We start from the raw sequence: 12,419 nt of genomic DNA, 5'->3' as shown, positions 1-12,419 counted from the left end.
AACATGATTAATCAATTCCATGGCCAATTAGTAATTGGTGTTGGTGAAACCGGCCCAAATGATTCTTTACGAAAAGCATGTATTAGGTATAGTAAAAAGAAATCTATTATTTTTGCATGAAATTGAATGGAAAAATAATGGATTTCTTTTTACTACACCTAATATAATTCACATTGAATTATTTAAGCATTAAAGTTTCGGTTGTTATAGGCCTTTAATATTCCTATTTGTTATTGGATATATTCTCACATATATGGTCTAATAAGATTCTTATTATTTATATAAAATATATGGATTCAAGACCTGGATATCTATACGTTCCTGTTCTCATCAAATAATATAAAGTCTTAAAATAGAAATATTTACAAATTTTATTCACAATCAGCTTTTATTCGTAATTAATTGGATTATGATTAACTTTTATAAGATTACAATGCCTAATAATAATAATATATCTATATATATTTTTCCCCTTTGTGCCAATTTGACCTCAAAATAAACGTTTGAGACTTTATATATCTTTAAGTTCTTACTTCGAAATGTGATTCGACCTGTCATTTATCTGAAGTTCAAGGTAACCTCTTTGTACCTAGACGTTAGGTATTTCTCCCAACGCGTCAGTGTGCGCGCAGCAGCTGTCGCGTAATATTATTTTTGCGTTGGGATCTTGACACCAGTCGTAAACTATTTTTTTTTTGAAAGTATCAAATCTGTAGAGTATAGCAATAAATTTTTATTTAAAAAATTAAAAATGAAAAAAGTTATGATTTTTTAAAAAATTTATTTTTCAAAAATGTATAGAGTAAGGTCGTATAATAGGAAAACATGTGATATAATGATTTGTTTAACTGTAAAGATTAGATTTGGTAATCATGAAATCGCAAGGCATGAAAGTCGTAATATGAGATACTTATATTCCTAGCTAATATGAGAGCATAAACAATTCAATATATAAAGCATATTATTGAATGAAATATTAAAAATGATGATTCTATTGTTAAAATTTCTCACACACACATACTCACATACATACACATCGAAAAATTATATATATAATTATTATGTATAACATTCAAATTCTTTGTTTCTACTTGTATGTAATATAATAAAAGCGTATATAAAAAGCTTATCTTTATTTTTTCCTCAGTTTTTCTGTTATGAGATACTATCTCATATAAGAAAACCCTTGTATTTCATATTAGGAATCTTTTTTTTGAATAAACAAAATCGGCACTTTTGATAAAAAAAATTTCATATACAATAAAGTATAGTTACTATCGGTCGCTAATTTTTGGTGATAAATCTTGAATATATTTCCCATAAAATTGACACGAAAATAGGAATTAAGGTTGCAAATTAAATAAATTACAAGTCTTTAAAAAAAATATTAGATGATTTTACCCTACTTCCTTGATTTTTTCAATTATGTTAAAATTAAAATCTTTATAAAGCCATTGTATTTCTATGTTTTATAATGTTTAAAGTACTTATGTAATTTTTTTACGTCAAAAAACTATAAATATAAAAACTATATTAAATATTCCAACGGATTAAATGCAAACTGGAATCATTTTGCCCTGGTGTGACTATTACAGAACTTTTAAGAAGTGTGAGTACAAAAGAGGTTAAATATATTTCTTCAGTTTTTTGAATTGCATATTACAGTCGAACTTATAACACAATCATAAACTGAAATAATCTCATAAATTAGGTTGATTAATAATTTTGATAATGCTAATATCAAAAACTTAAAACCTATAAATATTGCGGAAAATATAATACTTTTCTCCGGTTAAGATTTAAATCTTAATAAATTATTAAGATTTAAATTATTATTAATTCATTAATACTTATAATGCAATCATAGACTGAAATAATAATTTCAACTTAAATATTTATTATCATCAAACTAATGAATATTTAGTTGTGTAGAAATTATTATATTATTTCAATTTACGATTGCGTTATAAGTCCAACAATAAAGAAGAATTGGATTTGATATAGGAGGACCATACAAACTTTGATTTCAAGCATATTTTATTAATAAATAACAAATAAAAAGGAATTAAAGGAACATATAAATAATTATATTTAACAATATAATACAATATCTTTAATTTATTGAATATTTAAAGCCATAAAGTTGTAAATAAAATCGTAAATCATGTACGAATACAATATCAGATAAAGAAGTCAAATTGGCTCCAACGATCCTTCTAGATAATCAATTAAAAATTCAACCATTTTATATGTATAATTAAATTTTATATGTATAATTAAAAAATTCTTTAATTAAAATTAAGAACATGAAAAATAATGAAAAGTTACAAACGGATATAACGTGAAAGCAAAGTTGGAAAAAGTTATAATAATTTGAATTTTGCGAGAGGGCAAATTGGCTGCCTCGGTCCTAATTCTAATATTAAGAAAAGATATATTTAAAATGTAGGGTAAAGTGCCATTTTAGTCTCTAAAGCAAGGAATTTAACTCACACAGATCGTGCTACTATTTATCGAAACTAGAGATCTTTGACTACAAAAGCAAAAAGTATGCGCATACATATACCCTTCATTAAAAAGATATAAATTTTGCAGAGGAAGTTATTCAGCATTTATCCGACATGCAGGGCAAGAAATTCCACGCAATGGATAAAAACTGCCAATGCTTCTATATCAAGTTTAAACTATTCTAAGAGATAAAAATAGATACTTACTAAAGAGTTTTTTATTATAAAGTATCTACAATAAGTTTTGATTAAGTAACAAAGATACAATAAAAATTGAATAAAAAATACAATAAAATTATTATATATACATTATTATAATTGATATTTATAATATAAATATCAATCTTATAACATAAAGAATAAAATATAAGATTATTTTTAGTAAAAATATAATTGAAAGTCTCTCGGTAATTATTCAGAATGCAGCCTTCACCTTCGATGAAATTAGACTCGACTTCACTTCCAATGCATTTTCACTACACTTCATCACTTTGACAGATTTCCTGAATAGATCAATTTTTTAACACTTAATATCTCAGTTCGCCGACTCAAAATTTGTTCTTACAAATTTTTTTATTTCATGCAAAAATGCGTCAGAAGTGAAGGCCGAATATTCTGAATAATTGTCAGTCTTACTGTGTAAAAATCACTACTAATACTGATAATTCTATAATAAGTCGGTAATCAGAAGTTTTAGCCTTAATCAGTGAAGTTAGCCAATCAGCATTAGTCGTACAAGTTAGCTATTGGTCAACTTCACTAAGATTTAGGATTACCGACTCATTATACAATCAATATTAAGGATAATAAGAACATTCTTTTTACTCCAACAATACAAATAAATTTTGTAACATTTTTGTTATTAAAAAAGTATAATAAAAATCACCGTTTTAGTAATCACACTATTAAAACAATAGAATAAGATTCATAAATATCTAGTGTGTAAAAATGATCCTTTCAGGCCAAAATAACTACGACATTAATATTTTATTTTTTGGCTCTCAAACGCACGTCCATATAAGTTTTCTGACAGTTACCAAGCGGCAACGAACTATGTAGCGTAAGATTTCTACTCTTAGTTGACGAATGGTAGCAGAATTTTTAAATGAATGTATTACAAGATACAAAGAATGGACTTTTTTTCCCGAGGACCTTTATTTCCCAGAGTACCCTATATACAAATATTATTAAATACTATTGTAAAATCTAGCCATGATCATTTATGAATCTTTTTTCTTAATTGTTTGATTTATTCATATAAGAACAGTTTAAAGGTCTAGATAAACTTATTAAAATTGTTAATTGTTATTATTCCTTTCCAAAAAGTATAAATTATTGATATTATACGTAATTAACAAAATTATTTTGGCAAACAATGCAGAATTCTTTTTAATAGAAGATTTTGATTATTATCATTGCCAAAAATATATTTATGAAGTTATTTAAACCTTCTCAAAGAAACTCATGGATGGAATAACAAAAGTTCCTGTTTTTATTTTTTACTTATATCTTTAAAACTCATGAATCAGTTATATAGTCTAACTTTTGTGTATTGTTATTCCTGACAACATGAATTTGACAGACTTTGCCTGTATCGAATGCATGTCGAATATAGTTTATGTGGGAATTAAATTAGTATTATACCAGTATGTGTATTTAGAATAGGTTTTATCCCGTTCTAAAGAGAACATCTTTCTTATCTTTTTGATCTTTTTTTTTGATAGAAACATACAGTGAATATTTTTGAAGGTAATTCTTTTTTATATACAAAAATCTCGTGTATATTTCATTCTATAATATTATTTAATTTTACTGTTTATTTTTAAGACAAATCTAATAAGAAATCTGTCTGTTAAATTTGCAGTTAACAATAAGATCATTAATTACCTTCGTACTATACTATTCTAGTATTTGAGATAAAGCGGCGAGAAGGATCTTTATCTCTTAGATAGCCTTAATTGATTGAAGAATTTTACTTGAAGATATGACCTACCTCCAAGACCATTTGGTGCTTTCTCCAAACTATCAAAGAATTTCGATGATGCATTAATAATTTAGAAGAACAAAAGTTATCTTTGGTATGCTATTAAATCGAAACGTTTATACGTATCTCAATTGTTGTATCTTATACTTATTACGTACTACATCGGCCTTAATTAATCAAGTTAGCGCGGCAGGATGCCAAGGGATTTCCACTTGGATTTCGGTCAACAGGAAATTCGCTTATGATACTTAATACGTGACGTGTAAAAAAGGAAAAAATAATGTATCTCTTTTATCTCCTAGAATATATAGGTACTATATGAGTCATAAGTGAATCATACTCTTACTTCTTGGCGCAGACAATGTATTGAAGTATATTCATTAGTTGCAATATATTTTTGAATACTAAGCATATTTATTTGATATTTCATTATCTGTATGATAATGATAACAGATTTATTGAAATGAATGATTTTTTCTTTCTACATTTTTGTGTTATTCTTTTTGTATTTTTTTATATTACCACTTAATAATTTTGGAAAAACTAAAAGATTACATATTTGAATTTTAAATGTGATTCCATATTTAAAGATATCGTAATCATATGTGAATGGGAAAGCTATATAATTAGTTTTTGATAAAAATTACGACCAATGTTTTATATGGAAGGAGCACATACGAGCGATCCATTGTTTCATTTTCATGATGTAAAACGAACATCTGTTTTCTTGGCGGATTGCATATAAAAAATGTACATCGGTGTCTCTTCTCGCTCGAATGATTCGCTTGCACGAGATGCTTGTGCTCGCGGAGCACTCCAGTGAGTCTATTTTGAGAAAACGGCGAGAAACACGCGATAATTTTAGTTACAATTTTTCTCCTCCAACTCGCAGAACGCAGACGGACATCTACACGAACATCACGACAAGATGACTGAGTACGCTACTTTTCATCTATTAAATGACGCCCGTTCTCGACTAATAAGCTAGATGCACGAAAAAGTCAGAATTGGATAAAAAATCAAGATTATTCTACCAAATCTACCAAAGTTTTGTGACGGTGGCTGCGACACAATAGTTCTGCGATCGTGTGTCCTGGCGGATAAGTTATTGTGCCTCGCGAAAGTGGAAAAAGATCGTGCTCGAGAATCGAGAACGTGTATTTTTCCGATCTTAATACAATTCTTAAATAATATATACATGAGATCCTTGCAAAAAGCTACTATTCGGTTCATAAGTTTACGTTTCGATCTTTCAAGTGTTATGGGGAATTTTATAATAAGTGTAAAAAAAACTGTGATGTCATGATTTTCATGATCCGTTTTAAATTCCCTTTGCATAATTAATAAAGCATTGACAAACATCTTTATGTATTCATCATTGCTAGATGGCTTACAAAATAATAGTGTGAAAATTGCTTCTTGCTTATCTGTTTCCCATTCTTTGCAATTCGCACCTTGCGATTCTTTTCTAATCAATTATCTCATCTCTATAATCTCGTCGTCATGGACATGCGAAGAATGTCGAATTGGAATGTGCTGAGTGTGGAGGCTGCACTGCAACAACTGAACGCCTTCGAGGGAGATGATTCCGAAAAGATAATAAGGCGTCCTAATACGGTAAGCGAATTTATTTTTGTTACATCAATGATCTGTCTTGTTCAATTAGAAAAGAGAAAAAAATCGATGAAATTGTTGCATCTTCTAAACTTTATGAAATCAGAAAGAATTTATAATTAATTCAATTTAAATAATTGAAGGTTATGAATTTTTATTTCACATTTACTCGAAGCTGCAGATTGCAAGCGGAAATAAAAAGTTTTTTTATTGAAATATGTAATAATTAATTATAGCTACACTAAAAAAAATTTTTAGTTAAAAATGCATAAATCAGAAAATTCTTATCACATCAATATGAATTCTGCTAAAATTATAATAGATTTAATCAGAAAATTTTGATTTGATTATTTTTAATCTGAATCCTGATTAATGCAAAGAAACTCGATTTTCAGTATAAATACAGATCTGAAAATAAGTTTGTTAAATCATCAAAATAATTACATATATAGCAATTTCGAATATAATGAGCAATGCTAACAAATTTTGACATTCTAATAATCAATTTGAGCGTCCTACATAAGTATTTGGCGATATAACAAAATTATTTTCAAATCTGTAAATTTTTAGATATAATATAGCAAAACTTTCTTTTCTTCTCTTTAGTTTCTTTTTTTTTCAATAGAATAAAGTTCCCATTTTACTAAGGGGGGGGTCACAGTACTATACAACAATAGCATATAAAATGGACTAGAGACTAAAGTTCCAGTAATTTGCCTTCTCAGAAAAAAAAAGAAAAGAAATCCCATTCATTTAAATCTTTTTTAATGTGATTGTGTCCAACGATCTGCGACTTTGCAGAAATAAAGAGAGTGAAGAGTCTGATATCGATAACAAAACCATTCTTTGCATAAATCTAAAAATAATTATGTTGAACTGATCAAAATAATTATGTAAGAACAAGCGTGATAACAATGCTGTAAAAAGTTTTGATATTTTAATAATCAGCTCGAGTTCTATATAATTATTTTGATGATCCAACAAAAAACTTCATCTTTATCGAAGAATTCTCTAAATTGATACATGAACAATAAATTGAAGTGAAATATGTATATTTGTTTAAACTTATTCCGGTATGTATCAGTTCAAAAAAGTCCTTCGATAAAGAACAGATAGAAAATTAGATCTGCATCTAGCTACATTTTTAAACAAAATCGTCCTTTTCATGTACAGATCTGAAAATAATTACATTCAGTCACCAAAATAATATAGAAAGCACAAGCGTGATGAGCTGCAAAAAATTTTAACACTTTAGTTTGAACGTTTTACATAATTATTTTTATAGTCCAGCATAATTACTTTTATGTCGTATATCTATGTAGTTAAATTTCTAGATATTTTAATAAAATTATTTTTTCCATGTATGCATGACATACAAATCTTTTTTTATTTCCCGCGAAGATCCATGAAATCAATTGCTATCTGGCCAATTGATTCAGCCAATTAAGAGGAAATTTTGCGATATTTAAATCGACATTTACTCATGTTTCTTTTCCACGTAGCGAGCTGTCACATCAATGCTGTTGGGGAATGTCAATAGGTCTTCCCATTTTGGCCTGATGCCTACCTGCCTGTTTGCTTGCCTTTATTTATAACTAATTAACTCAGTCGCAACTGCTGACTCTCTTAGGACAGTCAAACGCCGATCCGCTTGACTAGTCGGGATCAATTTTCGGTTCTCTCGTATGAACCATCGGTGCATTTCACGCGAGGAACGCAAACGCGAACATACTCAAATTTGTTTTTAGTTATATTCATACAGTTTTCGTTCAGTAAAATTATTTGCTCTAACAATGACTACTTGGACACAATTAGCCGTGGAGCACGTCAGCGCAATATCCAAGGAAGAATTTAGCATGACGCATCGAGGAAAACCGACGGTAATTTTGATCATTTGAATCCATCATACGATCAAAAAAGTAACATATTAAATCGTAAATATTTTGTAATACCTACTTTAAAAGATAACTATGAATTTTCTCCTTCGCTTTCATGACAAAAATGTTATCACTTTTATGCGTGATTTTTTTCTCTCTTTCTCTCTCTTCTCTCTCTTTTACACGAAAATATAAATTTTTAGTAATAAAAATATTCATATAATAAAAAATTATAAATTTTTAATAATATCGTTAAGTTGATAATATCGGAAGTACAGCCTAAATATTTATTAAAATTCATTAAATTTTATTTAATGTAATATATGTAGAAATGTAATATATGTAGAAATCTTTTTCAGACTATGTAAATAAACAATATTAAAGAATTTCTAGGTAATATTTTTTGCAATAAAAAAATATTAGATTTTAATATGTTCAGCATTATCAAGATCTTTATAAGATCTATAATATGAGCATCAAATTATTAAATTGCTAGGCAATTTAATTTGTGATGTTACTATTGTAGTTCAATTCAATCTGGTTTACATTTTAAGAGAAAAAAAACAATTTGGGACGCAATTTAAGATGATAGATAATATATAAATTCACAGTATTATTTAAACAGTTTAAGATCCAGCTTGACCATTTATAAAAGTTTTCTTTCCCTTCTTATTGTGTTAATAAATTTTATTCAATGTTCATACAATATTTTAATCTAATTTTAAAATCTTATTTTATTAATTTATTACTTTTTTACTATTGATCTCTTTTGCAGAATTTGTTTAACATTCCAATATGAGTGTAAGGAATCGATAAACTAAGAGGAAAGTCCTATAGAGATATACTCATTTTTGCTTCATTTTGGAGAAAATCGTAAAAAAGACAAAAAACATAGTTTTCATTTTTGTACTTTCTCACTTATTTACGTTGTATTTATTCATTTGCTTAATGTAGATATTATTCAAAATATTGATCTCTTGTCGTAGAAGTCATACACGAAAACTATATCAACACATTCAACGTTAGAATATGTACGTGATATATTGTCACAGGAGTAATTCACTCGATGACTTCTGATGAATTTATAAGAGAGAGGAAAAAAATATAAACAAAAAAATAAAAAAAAAGTTTTACATCTGAAAACGGAATTATTATTATTGTTTTCGTGCACAATTTCAGCGACGATAATAGGCCTGTTCTTTTTATCTTGCACGGTTTATCTTTTCTCTTTTTTTTCCAACCTGAAGAGAAAAGGAAGACAAATTAACTATGCAAAAAGTTCAATTAATACTTTAGAGGCAGTGTGAGAACGAAGCAACGTTTTATCTTTTTTTGCATTTTCTCCAAAACGAAGCAAAAATGAACACATCTCTACAGGATTTTTTTTCTTAGTTTATCGATTCCCTATACTCCCGAAGTTTTTATATTTAAATTCCAAACATTCTGTATATTGTACTTATCTCATAATATGTAAGCCAGTCTTTATTTCATAAAATAATTCCGATCAACAAAAAGATTTTAATTAAGTAACTCTAATCGTATAGAAAATAGGTGTTTTTGATGTGTTGAATCGACTCCGTAAGATCTATGAAGTAGGACAACTTTAAATGCGAATTTTGACAAAATCTAAATCGCATTCGATTGTCCACAATTTGTCCACATTTATCCATAAAAAATAATTTTTTGACTCTAAAAAAATTATAAATAAATAAAAAATTCTAGAGAGAAGAGAGAGAGAGAGTGCCTATCCCTATGTATATTTTCTTTTAAATTACATACATTGTCCACATATGTATGCATATCTGCAAATATTGTCTTTTGTTCACTTTGCAAAATCAAGTTATAAATAAATGAAGAGTTAAACAAATTCGTCACTGCTCTCGTGAGTATATTTACCTCTACATTACATAGAACAGTATTGGAATTTATTTACAACTTCCAGCCAATTTTCAGTTTAGTTCCTTTATCTCATCAATTTTCGCACAGTTTAAATGCCGATCGGTTATTCTTTATACAAATGTAATCCTGCGAATAATTATGTATCAAATCTTCTTGACACGCTCTCTATCTACTGAAATTTAATATTATCATCTCTGGCAATTTGTAAATGACACAATCTTAGATATCTCTCTTGGATATGTGAGCTTTTCATATGTATATCTATATTGCTGAGAAAAACTCCAAAGTGAATTGAAATGTTCAAAATAAAGAAGACATTTATCTATAGAGTAATTTCGTCTTCTCTAAGATCTTATGCTTGATCATTTGCTTGATCGTTTGTTTGACTCTCATTAGTTGATGATTTATATTAGTTGATTATGTTAGATGATTTGTATATAGTTTAGAGATTGAAAGTCCTATATAATTATTATTGTTTAATTAATTATTTTATAAAATATATAATGTAATAATATAATATAATAATATATATAATGTGCGAAAAATCACTATCAGTAATTATTATCACACCACAAGTATCATCAAATTAATTTTTTTAATTATAATATACATATATGAGAGAGGTAAGAATGCCTATAACTACTTTACCCATTAAAGACCGCTGGTCGATTTTTCGACCAAAAAAAATAGATCAACTTTTTACATTGTATTGGACCAATGATCGTAAAATCGACCATCTCCTCCCCCTGTCTAAACGATCCAGGGAAAAAATTTTTGGTAAGTAAGCTCTTTAAGAGTATAGTAATTTGCCATTCAAAGGATTTGAAATTTTGAGAAAAAAAATTTGTCTTGATTTATCTTAATAGGTTAAAGAAAACCGATTTTTATCTATTGTATTTTGTAAGGAGAGACAACAAGAATAAACAAACAGAAATGCTTTTTACTAATTATACAAATAAACATTATAGTGTATTCTAAAATTCAAGGAAAATATTATTGCAGCCTGAAACGTTCTGAAAAATTAAGTAATAAAAGTGTAAATCGTCTTTACTTTCATAAAATAGGGTTTAAGTATAAACATTTAAAGTTTGACTAATAATAAACATTGATTAAAAGTTTATTTATCTGAAAGTATGAAATGATATTAGACGTTGAACATTTCGCGATCACCGAACTAATCAAAATATTGCTACTGTAGACATATGATTACATAATTATACAGAATGTAGTGTGTGCCCGATAAATACAAAAATTTATAATGTAGCTACTAAATTAAATTGAGCTACTTTGTACTTATTCAAAATTTTCACGTTAAAAAAATGTCATATATATTCATTCAAAATTTTGAATTTTCAAAAATATTTATTCACACATACACACAAAAAACTACGATTATTTAACAAGAATATATTCATATTCATTTAAATATTCAAACAAAATATAATCTAGCTGTTTTAAAGTAAGTTCCAATAAGCAATCGTTACTCTTTAACTATAACCGGTTCATTGATGATTTTAAATTAAAACAAAAATAAATTTATTTATTTTTGTCGTTGTAATATTTAGATTTGATGAGGAAAAATTAGAAATTTAAAAAAATATTTTAAAAAGCAATACATTTTTTATTTATAAGTACAATCTGTTTGATATAACATATAATTTTTCACACATAAATCTTCATTTGAGATAATATTTCATTTTATATGATAAGTTTTTATTTGAGATGACGTATCATTTTTATCCTCAATTTGTTTAACTGTACCGTGCCGCGTCACTAGATCACCATTTGGTATCACTGGTGGAGGATTTTTCTGCCGGCTTCATTTTTATAGATTTTCTTTTGCAGGCTTACCAAGTATGTAAATATGAAATCGGAATTTTTTTATAGAAAATACACGTTTATTGCATGAAAATGATAAAAAATATTTTATTCGAAGTATTGTCCATCGATAGCTATACATTTTTTCCACCTGTTTGACAATTTGTGGATGCCACGCCAAAAAAATTATTGTTCTTTTGCCAAACCAGTCATCTAGCCATTTTCGTACATCTTCGTAAGAAGTGAAGCGCTGCTGAGCAAGTGCGTGTCCCATCGATGCAAATAAGTGGTAATCGGACGGAGCCAAGTCTGGTGAGTAAGCCGCATGCGAAAATATTTCCCAACCAAATGCCTCAATCGTTTCCTTGACCAGTTTTGTGTGTGCATTATCAGCAAAATCTCACTTTGTATCGCCTTTTTTGATATTCCAGTCGTTTTTCACACAAAGCTTGATTCAAATTGATCATTTGTTGTCGGTAGCGTTCAGTATTAACGGTTTCGTCAGGTTTTAGCAGCTCATAATAGATCACACCCTTCTGATTCCATCAAACACAGAGCATTGTCTTCCGTCCATAGCGATTTGGCCTTGCAGTCGATGTCGATGGTTCACCTGGAGTTACCCATGATCTTTTACGCTTAGGATTCTAAAATATATCCACTTTTCATCGTCAGTCACAATTCGATGGAGAAATGACTTTCTTTTGTACCTGGCGAGCAGCA

At 28.0% G+C, this 12,419-nt stretch overlaps 1 protein-coding gene across 1 annotated transcript in view; it reads left to right on the top strand.

The window, feature by feature from the left end:
• Nucleotides 1-5,994: 5,994 nt before the first annotated feature.
• The window catches only part of LOC105626676 (uncharacterized F-box/LRR-repeat protein C02F5.7), a 20,548-nt gene continuing 14,123 nt past the window's right edge, over nucleotides 5,995-12,419 (top strand). Inside the window, exon 1 of the mRNA XM_012207969.1 lies at nucleotides 5,995-6,108. Within this exon, the coding sequence (XP_012063359.1) occupies nucleotides 5,995-6,108 (114 nt within the window). The remainder of the gene's footprint in view (nucleotides 6,109-12,419) is intronic.

This window comes from Atta cephalotes (genome assembly GCF_000143395.1).
Source record: "Atta cephalotes unplaced genomic scaffold scaffold00006, whole genome shotgun sequence".
Lineage (NCBI taxonomy): Eukaryota > Metazoa > Arthropoda > Insecta > Hymenoptera > Formicidae > Atta > Atta cephalotes.
Note: the sequence above shows the minus strand (reverse complement) of the source record. Positions and strands in the feature narration are given on the sequence as shown.